Source organism: Electrona antarctica, assembly GCF_951216825.1.
Source record: "Electrona antarctica genome assembly, chromosome: 9".
NCBI lineage: Eukaryota > Metazoa > Chordata > Actinopteri > Myctophiformes > Myctophidae > Electrona > Electrona antarctica.
The window spans coordinates 2,555,551-2,572,512 of record NC_136790.1 but is presented as its reverse complement, the minus strand read 5'-3'; the positions used below and the strand labels follow the sequence as shown (position 1 = coordinate 2,572,512).

Below are 16,962 nucleotides of genomic sequence, written 5' to 3'. Positions count from 1 at the left end.
ACACGCACACTCACTCACTCACACACACACACACACACACACACACACACAGTCAAGGTGACATCAGAAAATGTGCTCACTAATTCATTCAAAAATATGCAAACTAACGGGATTTATTGGAGTTTCTTCTCATTCCGCCCATATATAATTGGCCTAATCAGGATTTATTAGAGTTTCTTCTCATTCCGCCCATATATAATTGGCCTAATTATAACATCAAACAATGGTGCTCTGCAAACAGCTCAGCTTAAAATAAACACTAACATCAAAGTGTTCCATCACTTTTCCCCCTCAGTCAGCTGGTGAACTTTGTCTTTCCCTTGTTCTTGTGATCTCTGATGCTACAGACAAGGTAAGTAACACGAGGACATTATGACCTAGCCTGGCTAATAAGCCAGACCGAATCAACCGTTGGCAAAAAAAGATTGCCTGCCGGCGGATTACGGTTTCCTACACCAGAGAACTGGTGTGGCCAATCGGGACACGGTATGCAATATGGGCGGGCTTTGGTACATTGACGTTCAATGCTTGAGACCTTTGACTGACAGTAGCTCTGACCAATTGCGTCAAAGAGAAAATGTTTGAACCCGCCCCCCGGGAAACAAGATCCATACACAGCATCTCCAGACTCAAATACCACACGACAGTGTGATTTGAGTCTGTCTTATTAGCCAGGCTAATTATGACCAGGGATAGGAACAGGACACAAGGACATTATGACCAGGGATAGGAACAGGACACGAGGACATTATGACCAGGGATAGGAACAGGACACGAGGACATTATGACCAGGGATAGGAACAGGACACGAGGACATTATGGCCAGGGATAGGAACAGTAACATGAGGACATTATGACCAGGGATAGGAACAGTAACATGAAGACATTATGACCAGGGATAGGAACAGTAACATGAGGACATTATGACCAGGGATAGGAACAGTAACATGAAGACATTATGACCAGGGATAGGAACAGTAACATGAAGACATTATGACCAGGGATAGGAACACGAGGACATTATGACCAGGGATAGGAACAGTAACATGAAGACATTATGACCAGGGATAGGAACAGTAACATGAGGACATTATGACCAGGGATAGGAACAGTAACATGAGGACATTATGACCAGGGATAGGAACAGTAACATGAGGACATTATGACCAGGGATAGGAACAGTAACATGAGGACATTATGACCAGGGATAGGAACACGAGGACATTATGACCAGGGATAGGAACAGTAACATGAGGACATTATGACCAGGGATAGGAACAGTAACATGAGGACATTATGACCAGGGATAGGAACAGTAACATGAGGACATTATGACCAGGGATAGGAACAGTAACATGAGGACATTATGACCAGGGATAGGAACAGTAACATGAGGACATTATGACCAGGGATAGGAACAGTAACATGAGGACATTATGACCAGGGATAGGAACAGGAACACGAGGACATTATGACCAGGGATAGGAACAGTAACATGAAGACATTATGACCAGGGATAGGAACAGGAACACGAGGACATTATGACCAGGGATAGGAACAGTAACATGAGGACATTATGACCAGGGATAGGAACAGGAACACGAGGACATTATGACCAGGGATAGGAACAGTAACATGAGGACATTATGACCAGGGATAGGAACAGGAACACGAGGACATTATGACCAGGGATAGGAACAGGAACACGAGGACATTATGACCAGGGATAGGAACAGTAACATGAGGACATTATGACCAGGGATAGGAACAGGAACACGAGGACATTATGACCAGGGATAGGAACAACGATAGTGTTGATGTTTCTCCGTTGTTCCTGATCTGTTATTAAAGTTTTGCTTTTGTTGCCGTTTTTTCCACCTATCGTTTTAGAACCCTTTTATGTGGTAAAGTATTGTTTAGCTACAGCTAAAGATAAATAGAATTAACCTGTGTGCTTGTGCTTGTATGTTGTACTGTAGTCAATGTCTATGTCAAATACAAAGAATAAACTAAAAATATAGTGAAACCGAAGGTCAAGGTAAACTTTATTGTCCACAAGGGAAATTTGTTTTGGGCTTTCACCCCAGCTACAGCCACACATAAAACATCAATGACAGACAAAAATACATTACAGAGGGAGACACAACATTACACAATTGCACACATGATGTGGATAATCTAGCCTCACACAGTTACTGCTGTTTCAGAGCCTCGTTCAGCATTTTAATTGATGCTGGTACAAACGATTTTTTAAATCTGATGTACTTCCACTTTGGTTCTTCTCCCAGAGGGCAGAAATACAAACTCGCCATTTAAAACATGGGTAACATCACTGAATATTTTTTGAGCCTGTTTTAATGTAGCCTGCTCATAAATAGACTGCAGAGAGGGGAGTCGTCTTACCCCTATGATCTTCCCTGCAGTCTGCACCAATCTGAACAATTTGGACCTCAGTTGCACTGAGAGATTACCGAACCAAGCTGTGATGCCAAACCTGACCAGGCTTTCCAAGACTGCTCGATAGAACACTAACATAAATCTTTGGTCAACACCATGAACCCTGAGACGTCAAAGGAAGTGCAGTCTTTACTACAGAGACTGTCAACATGTGTATTCCAAGTTAGTGAGTTGTCAATACAGATCCCCAAGTATTTATATGAGACCACCTGTGAGATGGTCGAGTCATGAATGACCACAGGCCTGTGATCACCAATACTCTTGGGGTCAAACACCATCTCCTGTGTCTTCTTAACGTTAAGAATAAGGTGGTTGTCCTCACGCCACTTTACAAAGTTCTGTAGTCAGCTAAATCCCTATCCTTATCCAGAAGGGCTAAGCTGACAGTATATCATCCGAGAATGTAATGATGTAATTGTTCGGGTTGCCACAATCACATCATTAAATTCTCGGATGATACTGCCATCTTAGCCCTTCTGTGTGTGTGTTAGGCTGCACAACAGTGACACTTGGTGGTGAAAACGTTATTTCCTTGCTCGGACACAGCCAGCCAGCCAGGGACGGACCCAGGGACACACACAGCTGTCTATAGGAGTGGTTGCACCACTCAAAGATAGGCCAAACTATAAAAGGGTCACTCAGTGGAACTCTGGAGGCACAGCCCCAATACCTACACTGTCTGATAAAGTGGGAGAGTCTTTTTTGCAGAGCCTGGGTGTCGATGGTCGCTTAAGGGAGAGCTTGTTTTACAGGTTAGGATTAGGTTTCTGGTTGAAGGACTTCGGTGTTTTGTGAGGTTAGGGTTAGGTTTAGGTGAGGTTATATAACCCCGCCCTACCAGTAGTAGCCGGCGCTGTAAAACAAGCGTCCCTCCATCAGCACCCGTCGAAACGCAAGCCTCTGCACAAAAGGAAGTCCCCTGATAAAGTAGTGTCAAACTTTGTCTATCCTGTATCTGCCTGTGTTCGGTGCACGTGAACATACAGTGCACGTACAGTCGTACACGTATGGCGTCTCTCTGATGTGCAGCAAGCATATGTTGACATGTGTAATTTGTTGGTGTCACTGTTAACCCATTTTGACCTGAGATCAGATTCTAAAAATGTCTTCTACATCCTGACAGTTTTCTGAAAAAGCTATGTTTCTATGTGAGTCGTTCTTCGATTTAAAACAAATAGCAGACCTACAAGCTTGTAGCGTGCCACTCGGTGGCGCGCTACGAGCTTGTAGATCTGCTATTTTTCAATAGCTAAAGCATAACGTAATGCTAACACCAAAAGGGGTTCCCGCCCAAAATGGGTTAATCAGATGGACTTTTCAAGTTGTGGTTGCAGTTGGAGAGAGAGAAGAGGGAGAGTGAGAGAGGAGGGACTGGAAGAGCGATAAAGCCAGTTGCCTGAAGCAAACACCATGACAACAGAGACTGTAATGTCGCCAAACATTAGATTAATGTTGACACTGAATGCTGCGAGTGACAGAGGGAGGCTACACTGGAGGTGTCAGTGTTCATTTTATGAGTCAATTTGGTTACATGTATACACTCTCCGGGTTACAGATGGATCAATTATCCACATTTTCCATGGTTTTACTGTGTACGGAAAGGGAGTGACAGAGAGAGAGATGGAGGACGGGAAACAACACGTGTGACAGGAAGACCGAGTCGAGAGAGAGAGAGACATGAGAGAGACACTGATGAAGAGAGAGAGAGACGAGACTGACAAAGAGGGGAGGAAAGATGAGGATAAGAGAGCAAGACGGATTGAGAAAGACATCGAGACAATGAAACTTGTCTTCCGAAACGTCACACAAACCCTGTAAATGTCCCCATCGCCCTGCCCGGTGCCCCAACCGCTCCACATGTCTGAAATAACTGCATTATAGTTTCCCTGGCATACAAGGGTATAACCATCCATTATGGTTATCATGGCACACAAAAACAGATTCAGACAGACAAGCACTTAAACACATCTCTCAACCAGCAACACACACACAGACACCACTTCTCACTGTCCACCATCAACACACACACAGACACCACTTCTCACTGTCCACCAGCAACACACACACAGACACCACTTCTCACTGTCAATCAGCAACACACACACACAGACACCACTTCTCACTGTCCACCAGCAACACACACACAGACACCACTTCTCACTGTCCACCAGCAACACACACACAGACACCACTTCTCACTGTCAATCAGCAACACACACACACAGACACCACTTCTCACTGTCCACCAGCAACACACACACAGACACCACTTCTCACTGTCAATCAGCAACACACACACACAGACACCACTTCTCACTGTCAACCAGCAACACACACACAGACACCACTTCTCACTGTCCACCAGCAACACACACACAGACACCACTTCTCACTGTCAATCAGCAACACACACACACAGACACCACTTCTCACTGTCAACCAGCAACACACACACAGACACCACTTCTCACTGTCCACCAGCAACACACACACAGACACCACTTCTCACTGTCAACCAGCAACACACACACAGACACCACTTCTCACTGTCAACCAGCAACACACACACATAGACACCACTTCTCACTGTCAACCAGCAACACACACATAGACACCACTTCTCACTGTCAACCAGCAACACACACACAGACACCACTTCTCACTGTCAACCAGCAACACACACATAGACACCACTTCTCACTGTCAACCAGCAACACACACACAGACACCACTTCTCACTGTCAACCAGCAACACACACACATAGACACCACTTCTCACTGTCAACCAGCAACACACACACATAGACACCACTTCTCACTGTCAACCAGCAACACACACACACAGACACCACTTCTCACTGTCAACCAGCAACACACACACACAGACACCACTTCTCACTGTCAACCAGCAACACACATAGACACCACTTCTCACTGTCAACCAGCAACACACACACAGACACCACTTCTCACTGTCAACCAGCAACACACACATAGACACCACTTCTCACTGTCAACCAGCAACACACACATAGACACCACTTCTCACTGTCAACCAGCAACACACACATAGACACCACTTCTCACTGTCAACCAGCAACACACACATAGACACCACTTCTCACTGTCAACCAGCAACACACACATAGACACCACTTCTCACTGTCAACCAGCAACACACACACATAGACACCACTTCTCACTGTCAACCAGCAACACACACACATAGACACCACCTCTCACTGCCATGTGCACACATGCATAAATGACACACGCAAACGCTCTCCTTCAGTATTTCTCTTCGTCATGCAGCACACATACAAATTGCTGTTTTGACAAAAGTGGATGTGTTTGAGTGTGGTTCCCATCCCAAGTCCAAGTCTTACCCGTGTCTGCCCGTGGACTTCTTTGGTGTGTGTGTGTGCGTGCGCGCGTGAGAGAGAGATTATATAGACAAAGAAGAATTATCCCTTTCTCTAAACAAACTGCTGCCAGCAACATTAGTGTATGTCTGTAGGTGTAAGAACTCCTCTCCTCTGCATTGTCAAAGCATATTCATCCATTCAAACACAACAGGTCTTCAACCGAGTCAGCACACTGCACGGATTAAGAGGAGGACGAATTCAGAACGGCCAAACTCACCAACCAACCCCTCAAAACGTTCAACTCGTTTCTCTTAATTTAACTTGGGTTCGAGTCGAGAGCCATCTAGAAGTGATGACAGCAGTAACAATAACACAGCAGTTGGTCTGGAAGCCTCACTGTGTTGAAACACCATGAAATGAAATGGACAAAAAGCTAACAAAGGGGTCCAAAGGCTCCATTTTAAGGGGAAGACACCCTTTAGATGCACACACAAACATTCACACCGGAAACACTCACCCCTGTCTCTCTCCGTCCACAAGGATTCGAACCAGGATACCAGTGACAGCGACTAGGATGGGGTAGTGGTCGACGCTTTCCAGTCCTGCAACAAACGCACACATACAGTCTTATTAACACTTTCAACCTGGTGTCCGGATATAATTACAAACAAAAAACAGTTTCCAGCATTATTGTATCTCTTTTCATGAGGGCTATAATTTTTAGCCTGGCTAATAAGCCAGACTCAAATCACACTGTCGTGCCGTCGGCAGGCAATTTATTTTTGCCAACGGCTGATTCGGTCTGGCTTATTAGCCAGGCTATATCATTTTAGCCTCACGACAGCCCGGGGCTTCCAAGATGCTCAACCTCAACCTCTTGGATCCCAAACTCGAAAACTGCTGGCTAAAATAGCCTATTGCTTTGATCGTTCATCCTCCCCAGGTGATGACTTATGTTGGTGATCCCCATGGCATTTCCTCTATATATTTAGGCCAAACATTCCATTTTAAGGGTCCAAGTGTTCACTATCTGAGCGTGGTCAAACGAGTACAGCTCCCCCAGATGCAATTCGAAACTGGCCCCCATAAAATCTGAATCCCCCCCCACCGCCCCCCCCTTTTTTCCCTCACTGTATATGTTTCTTTTCCCTTTTTACCTCCATTATGATGAATTCCTGTTCTGTTCTTTGTCTATATAGAAGTGTCTATTTGTACGTCTCTAAATGTTTTGATGAATTGAACATTGTGGACCCTATTGTAAACAAGTGTAATGCTTAATTGGGTCGTCCACTCACAGTTAACAGCCTTTGTATTGGGTTTGTGCTTGAAATGTACTGTAATTCTGCAAACTGTTGATAAATATTTCAATCAATCAATCAATGTGTTGACCCAGGTGTACGTGACCTTCATCAGGCCAGTGCTGGAATATGCTTCACCTGTCTGGGCCGGCCTCCCAAAACACTTTACCAGAATAAATAGAAACTATTTTTGTATTATTTGATGTGTTTTAATGTTTGACGATTATTATTTTTGTGTTTGTTTTTTGTTTTATATTTTTTTTAAATAAATTAACAATTCATACTGATATGTAATGATTATGTTTTCTAATAAAGAATAAATCATTTTTAACCCATTTTGACCTGAGATCAGATTCTAAAAATGTCTTCTACATCCTGACAGTTTTCTGAAAAAGCTATGTTTCTATGTCAGTGGTTCTTCGATTTTTCAAAAATAGCAGACCTACAAGCTCGTGAGCTTGTAGATCTGCTATTTTTCAATAGCTAAAGCATATCATAATGCTAACACCAAAAGGGGTTCCCGCCCAAAATGGGTTTCTCGGACCATCCTCTGGCCACAATTTTACAAGTTTTACAATTTGTTTGTGATCCCATGGTTTGGGTGTGATCCCATGGTTTGGGTGTACCGTAAGGACACGCATATCCTCAGGAGCTGCTGGCATGGCGACGAAGGGATCCCTTCGTCGCCGTAGGGCATTCACTTCTAGTCAATAAATATTTGTACATTTAAAAACTGTGTACATGGTGACTATAACTATAATCTACCTGATCTTGAGGCCTACAAAATCGGGGGAAAAAAATAAAAATAAAAAAAATTATCAACTAGTCAACTAGTACCAACAAGGTTGACTAGTGTATTTACTAGTCGACTAGTTGCTTAATGACACAAAATGTGTAAACAAATGAAATGTGGTCGTACAGGCCGTTCATATTGACTGGATATTTGTAGCGAAAATCACTTCACTTGCATAAAAATCTAATTAAATAAGAACAGTGGAAACAGTATGAGCACATACGTATCAATCAAATATGCGTTAACTCATACACAGCCTAGGACGACTTTCGATGACTTTTTTTTCCATCTACTAGATGGCGCTCTTAGCTAACCTATGATCCACTGTTGAAAATCTTCAAATCCCAGTGAAGCTACAGTGCCATGAAAACCACGTGGTTGCAAAAATCATCTGCCACCCACTCCCTGTGCTAGAGACATTTCTAGAAAGTCTCTGTAACTCTCTTCCTGATATCGTTACACTTTTGCCGCGCTAACCATTACATTTTCAATGGGTTTTATAACTATGTAACAGAACCGTTTCAGACGCTTTTTCTTTTCTTTTTTTCCCTCAAAACGAGGGAAACATGATGAGAGTGTAACACTGCTAGAGTATGAGTTGCATATACCGTAATTATTGATCTATACGAGCAGTGGATTATTTTATTTTCCATATGGGTTTATCAAGAACTAGGCTATATGAAACGTTAATTGTATTTAACCACTTAAACCATATCTTGTTGGCCGGGGTCCCCTCCATTTTTCCTTTACACCAAATCTCTTCCCGAAAAATAGTGTGTCGCTTTCAAAATATGCTTTTTGTGTAGCCTCACCTGCGCCGTGCTCAGATTTGCAATGGTTTATTATAATTAGATATCAAACTTTCTCTCTTGCGCGCGCGCGCGCCCACACACACACACACACACACACACACACACACACACACACACACACACACACACACACACACACACACACACACACACACACACACACACACACACACACACACACACACACACACACACACACACACACACACACACACACCTAATCTATGTAAGCCTAATGACAGTCGCCACTGTCCAAATGTCAGATAAGCAAATCTATTTATCAGGCGAGAGTCGAGACTACCATCATGGGTGGAGTGTAACATATTAAATACTTCACCCCGTTTCCTTCTCATCAGTACGGCCACGCTCAGGGTGTACAGCAGTGGAATGCTCCACCATGTATATCTGATGGACCACTCTTCAACTGTACAGCAGTGGAATGCTCCACCATGTATATCTGATAGAACACTCTTCAACTGTACAGCAGTGGAATGCTCCACGATGTATATCTGATAGAACACTCTTCAACTGTACAGCAGTGGAATGCTCCACCATGTATATCTGATAGACCACTCTTCAACTGTACAGCAGTGGAATGCTCCACCATGTATATCTGATAGACCCCTCTTCAACTGTACAGCAGTGGAATGCTCCACCATGTATATCTGATGGACCACTCTTCAACTGTACAGCAGTGGAATGCTCCACCATGTATATCTGATGGACCACTCTTCAACTGTACAGCAGTGGAATGCTCCACCATGTATATCTGATGGACCACTCTTCAACTGTACAGCAGTGGAATGCTCCACCATGTATATCTGATAGACCACTCTTCAACTGTACAGCAGTGGAATGCTCCACGGTTTATATCTGATAGAACACTCTCTTCTCGGTTAGAGGCCTAACTCAATTTCCTGCTGTGAAATTTGCTTTATCAGCTCGGAGGTTAGAGAATATAGGGCTGGCTTGGATGTCTTCTGACGTTTTTATTTTTTTTGTTAAGGACCCCACAAGCATTGGCTTCCCCCTTGGCCTTTGTCTTTGCCCGTTTCTCCGAGCATACGTGACTGAATCGGAAATTAATCTTCCCCACAAGTGCCATGAAATGCCTGACTCAAATGAACAAAGAGAGAGAGAGGAAAATATCTTTTGGGGCGAGGACCCTGCACAATCTGTTGTGTATTAGCGTGATGTCCCCGCATTTATTAACCCATGTTGGGCGGGAACCCCTTTTGGTGTTTCAAGCGTTATGTTATACTTTAGCTATTGAAAAATAGCAGATCTACAAGCTCATAGCGCGCCACCGAGTGGCGCGCTACGAGCTTGTAGGTCTGCTATTTTTGAAAAATCTTTTTTCAATTTTGTAAAAAATGCGGCACAAATCTTTGAAAAATGTAACATACATTCTTTCAGAAGACTTATTTCTTTATTTCGACGTCAGGCCTAAATGAGTTCTGAAAGGATGAAACGTTGACAAACTCCATCAAAACAATAAGTTGTTTGGGGCAAAAGATCCTCATCCAACGTTTTGACCCCAGACTGTCTACAGGACAAGAATGAATATTGACCCCAGACTGTCTACACTCTACAGGACAAGAATGAATATTGACCCCAGACTGTCTACACTCTACAGGACAAGAATGAATATTCAGTGTTCTGCTCTAGGCTGCCAGTCGAATCTTAGATCATTCAGATAACATTACACACGTTGAACACGCGGTGAACGCACAATCACAGCTGGCATGCACACAGCACACCACCAAATGGACAATGAACGGCAATAATGTTGACCAAATCACATACTGTACAAAAGCAGACCGGTACTAATGGCAAATTAAATAAAGGTGACATTTCTCTTGAAGGTCAGCTGCAGTAAGCGAGTTGTTGTCGTCCTCGGTAATAAACATCAACACATTACAGTAGGTTTCCCAGCACTGTGGATGAACAGGCCAACGTAGAAATGCAATTTTCAGCAATGCCTGCGTTCCCAAATTCAATCAGCACAATGTCTACAGCGATATATCACACCCACCAGCGCACCCATGGCTGTCAAACACCGTAAATAATCAAGCCTTGAATAACCAACAATGTTTGGGGGAAAAATGCTGAATTAATTAAAAAGATTATGTACTCAATTATATTTAATTAGTAGCCGTCAATTCAACTAACCCATTTTGACCTGAGATCAGATTCTATAAAATGTCTTCTACATCCTGACAGTTTTCTGAAAAAGCTATGTTTCTATGTCAGTGGTTCTTTGATTTTTCAAAAATAGCAGACCTACAAGCTCGTAGCGCGCCACTCGGTGGCGCCCTATGAGCTTGTAGATCTGCTATTTTTCAATAGCTAAAGCATAGCATAATGCTAACACCAAAATGGGTTCCCGCCCAAAATGGGCTAAAGTAGTGCATGCTGATGGTCTTTGATAAACCTCTGATGGTCTTTGATATACCTCTGATGGTCTATGATATACCTCTGATGGTCTTTGATATACCACTGATGGTCTATGATATACCACTGATGGTCTATGATATACCACTGATGGTCTTTGATATACCACTGATGGTCTATGATATACCGCTGATGGTCTTTGATATACCTCTGATGGTCTATGATATACCGCTGATGGTCTATGATATACCGCTGATGGTCTATGATATACCACTGATGGTCTATGATATACCGCTGATGGTCTATGATATACCGCTGATGGTCTATGATATACCACTGATGGTCTATGATATACCGCTGATGGTCTATGATATACCACTGATGGTCTATGATATACCACTGATGGTCTATGATATACCACTGATGGTCTATGATATACCGCTGATGGTCTATGATATACCACTGATGGTCTATGATATACCGCTGATGGTCTATGATATACCACTGATGGTCTATGATATACCGCTGATGGTCTATGATATACCACTGATGGTCTATGATATACCGCTGATGGTCTATGATATACCTCTGATGGTCTATGATATACCGCTGATGGTCTATGATATACCACTGATGGTCTATGATATACCGCTGATGGTCTATGATATACCACTGATGGTCTATGATATACCACTGATGGTCTATGATATACCACTGATGGTCTATGATATACCGCTGATGGTCTTTGATATACCACTGATGGTCTATGATATACCGCTGATGGTCTATGATATACCACTGATGGTCTATGATATACCGCTGATGGTCTATGATATACCACTGATGGTCTATGATATACCACTGATGGTCTATGATATACCGCTGATGGTCTATGATATACCACTGATGGTCTATGATATACCGCTGATGGTCTATGATATACCACTGATGGTCTATGATATACCGCTGATGGTCTATGATATACCACTGATGGTCTATGATATACCACTGATGGTCTATGATATACCGCTGATGGTCTATGATATACCACTGATGGTCTATGATATACCGCTGATGGTCTATGATATACCGCTGATGGTCTATGATATACCACTGATGGTCTATGATATACCACTGATGGTCTATGATATACCACTGATGGTCTATGATATACCACTGATGGTCTATGATATACCACTGATGGTCTATGATATACCTCTGATGGTCTATGATATACCGCTGATGGTCTATGATATACCTCTGATGGTCTATGATATACCACTGATGGTCTTTGATATACCGCTGATGGTCTATGATATAACGCTGATGGTCTATGATATACCTCTGATGGTCTATGATATACCTCTGATGGTCTATGATATAACGCTGATGGTCTATGATATACCTCTGATGGTCTTTGATATACCGCTGATGGTCTATGATATACCTCTGATGGTCTATGATATACCGCTGATGGTCTATGATATACCTCTGATGGTCTATGATATACCTCTGATGGTCTATGATATACCGCTGATGGTCTTTGATATACCTCTGATGGTCTATGATATACCGCTGATGGTCTATGATATACCTCTGATGGTCTATGATATACCGCTGATGGTCTATGATATACCGCTGATGGTCTATGATATACCGCTGATGGTCTATGATATACCGCTGATGGTCTATGATATACCGCTGATGGTCTATGATATACCGCTGATGGTCTATGATATACCACTGATGGTCTATGATATACCTCTGATGGTCTATGATATACCGCTGATGGTCTATGATATACCTCTGATGGTCTATGATATACCGCTGATGGTCTTTGATATACCTCTGATGGTCTATGATATACCACTGATGGTCTATGATATACCTCTGATGGTCTATGATATACCTCTGATGGTCTATGATATACCTCTGATGGTCTTTGATATACCGCTGATGGTCTATGATATACCTCTGATGGTCTATGATATACCTCTGATGGTCTTTGATATACCTCTGATGGTCTATGATATACCTCTGATGGTCTATGATATACCGCTGATGGTCTATGATATACCTCTGATGGTCTATGATATACCACTGATGGTCTATGATATACCTCTGATGGTCTATGATATACCTCTGATGGTCTATGATATACCTCTGATGGTCTTTGATATACCGCTGATGGTCTATGATATACCTCTGATGGTCTATGATATACCTCTGATGGTCTTTGATATACCTCTGATGGTCTATGATATACCTCTGATGGTCTATGATATACCGCTGATGGTCTATGATATACCGCTGATGGTCTATGATATACCTCTGATGGTCTATGATATACCACTGATGGTCTTTGATATGCCGCTGATGGTCTATGATATACCTCTGATGGTCTATGATATACCGCTGATGGTCTATGATATACCGCTGATGGTCTATGATATACCTCTGATGGTCTATGATATACCTCTGATGGTCTATGATATACCTCTGATGGTCTATGATATACCTCTGATGGTCTATGATATACCGCTGATGGTCTTTGATATACCGCTGATGGTCTATGATATACCGCTGATGGTCTATGATATACCGCTGATGGTCTATGATATACCGCTGATGGTCTATGATATACCTCTGATGGTCTATGATATACCGCTGATGGTCTATGATATACCTCTGATGGTCTATGATATACCGCTGATGGTCTTTGATATACCGCTGATGGTCTATGATATACCGCTGATGGTCTATGATATACCGCTGATGGTCTTTGATATACCGCTGATGGTCTATGATATACCACTGATGGTCTTTGATATACCGCTGATGGTCTATGATATACCACTGATGGTCTATGATATACCGCTGATGGTCTATGATATACCACTGATGGTCTATGATATACCGCTGATGGTCTATGATATACCGCTGATGGTCTATGATATACCGCTGATGGTCTATGATATACCGCTGATGGTCTATGATATACCGCTGATGGTCTTTGATATACCACTGATGGTCTATGATATACCTCTGATGGTCTTTGATATGCCGCTGATGGTCTATGATATACCGCTGATGGTCTATGATATACCGCTGATGGTCTATGATATACCGCTGATGGTCTATGATATACCTCTGATGGTCTATGATATACCACTGATGGTCTTTGATATACCGCTGATGGTCTATGATATACCGCTGATGGTCTTTGATATGCCGCTGCAAAGCCAACATTGAGTCTGAAAAACTTCCACATGACAGTAACATCACAGACAAATTCGTTTCTATGCAAAATATATGAACCCCTTTTGGTGTTAGCATTATGTTATGCTTCAGCTATTGAATAATAGCAGATCTACAAGCTCATAGCGCGCCACCGAGTGGCGCGCTACGAGCTTGTAGGTCTGCTATTTTTTGAAAAATCGAAGAACGACTGACATAGAAACATAGCTTTTTCAGAAAACTGTCAGGATGTAGAAGACCTTTTATAGAATCTGATCTCAGGTCAAAATGGGTTAATAATACTAATACTAATAATAAAAGAATAACAAATATAAGAGTGAAATTTGATTATAATTTATACACACACAACTTAAAATTAATTAGTCTACTTGTATTCATGTGGTACGTATATGATTTTTGACAAACTCAACGGCCTGGCTCGACCCATGATTAATGTATTCAGAGACATACCGTAGCAGCAATCAAGGTTCTGGGTACCGTACTCTTAATTAGAGAAATGGAACTTCAATCGTGCCGTGTCACAATTGGCCATGATTAGCTTGGGGGGCGTGTACTCTATCACACAATGGAACTTTAATTGCCAGACTTAAAATCACGCGTGCGCGTGTGTGTGTGTGTGTGTGTGTGTGTGTGTGTGTGTGTGTGTGTGTGTGTGTGTGTGTGTGTGTGTGTGTGTGCACGCGCGCGTGCGTGCGTGTGTGTGTGTGTGTGTGCGTTTGCGTGTGTGTGCACGCGCGTGCATGCACACACAAGTCAGAGAGAGATAACAGACAGAAGAATTATCCCATCTACTAACTAACTGCTCCCAGCAACATGAAAGTAGCCTCACCGAGCCATGAGGCCCATTAGGGCAGGAGCCTATCTCCTGTTTCTGTAGCGTGAGGCCCATAGGGCAGGAGCCTATCTCCTGTTTCTGTAGCGTGAGGCCCATAGGGCAGGAGCCTATCTCCTGTTTCTGTAGCCATGAGGCCCATTAGGGCAGGAGCCTATCTCCTGTTTCTGTAGCCATGAGGCCCATAGGGCAGGAGCCTATCTCCTGTTTCTGTAGCCATGAGGCCCATAGGGCAGGAGCCTATCTCCTGTTTCTGTAGCGTGAGGCCCATAGGGCAGGAGCCTATCTCCTGTTTCTGTAGCGTGAGGCCCATAGGGCAGGAGCCTATCTCCTGTTTCTGTAGCCATGAGGCCCATTAGGGCAGGAGCCTATCTCCTGTTTCTGTAGCCATGAGGCCCATAGGGCAGGAGCCTATCTCCTGTTTCTGTAGCCATGAGGCCCATAGGGCAGGAGCCTATCTCCTGTTTCTGTAGCCATGAGGCCCATAGGGCAGGAGCCTATCTCCTGTTTCTGTAGCCATGAGGCCCATAGGGCAGGAGCCTATCTCCTGTTTCTGTAGCCATGAGGCCCATAGGGCAGGAGCCTATCTCCTGTTTCTGTAGACATGAGGCCCATAGGGCAGGAGCCTATCTCCTGTTTCTGTAGCCATGAGGCCCATAGGGCAGGAGCCTATCTCCTGTTTCTGTAGCCATGAGGCCCATAGGGGCAGGAGCCTATCTCCTGTTTCTGTAGACATGAGGCCCATAGGGGCAGGAGCCTATCTCCTGTTTCTGTAGCCATGAGGCCCATAGGGGAGGAGGCTATCTCCTGTTTCTGTAGCCGTGAGGCCCATAGGGCAGGAGCCTATCTCCTGTTTCTGTAGCCATGAGGCCCATTAGGGCAGGAGCCTATCTCCTGTTTCTGTAGCCATGAGGCCCATAGGGCAGGAGCCTATCTCCTGTTTCTGTAGCCATGAGGCCCAAAGGGCAGGAGCCTATCTCCTGTTTCTGTAGCCATGAGGCCCATAGGGCAGGAGCCTATCTCCTGTTTCTGTAGCCATGAGGCCCAAAGGGCAGGAGCCTATCTCCTGTTTCTGTAGACATGAGGCCCATAGGGCAGGAGCCTATCTCCTGTTTCTGTAGCCATGAGGCCCATAGGGGCAGGAGCCTATCTCCTGTTTCTGTAGCGTGAGGCTAGCCTGGCTAATAAGCCAGACCGAATCAGCCGTTGGCAAAAAGAAAAATTGCCTGCCGGCGGATTACGGACTGGAGAGGCTCAATTGTACGCCCATTTCCTACACCAGAGAACTGGTGTGGCCAATCGGGACACGGTATGCAATATGGGCGGGCTTTGGTACAGTGACGTTCAATGCTTGAGACCTTTGACTGACAGTAGCGCTGACCAATAGGCCTATCTCACAGCCCGCTTTCCACGCCCACTTCCGGTAAATAGTGGTGTCTTTAACATGAGCATTTACACGTTTTTTTCTCTGGAGAATCTAAGTACATTTTCTAATGTAAAAATGTGACAGACCAATATTATTATGAAGCAAACAAGATGGTAAATCAGGTCGAACAGATAGAACAAACCTTACCTTGAGAAAACAAAAGTTGTAGACTTCTTAAATTACCTCTGTTAACATGGAGCGTCTATGGGGTGACGTCACGCTATCACCACTAACCCCGAAAGGGGGCGTATTTAGGGGGGCGGGGAAATTCTGTGAGATAGGCTTATTGCGTCAAAGAGAAAATGTTTGAACCCGCCCCCCGGGAAA

The 16,962-nt window shown here is 43.7% G+C and overlaps 1 protein-coding gene across 1 annotated transcript in view; it reads left to right on the top strand.

Annotated features, from left to right (window-relative positions):
- Positions 1-16,962, top strand: part of rnf123 (ring finger protein 123) — a 411,050-nt gene that overhangs the window by 121,380 nt on the left and 272,708 nt on the right. The window contains exon 30 of the mRNA XM_079509716.1: positions 348-352. Coding sequence (XP_079365842.1) covers positions 348-352 — 5 coding nt within the window. The remainder of the gene's footprint in view (positions 1-347; positions 353-16,962) is intronic.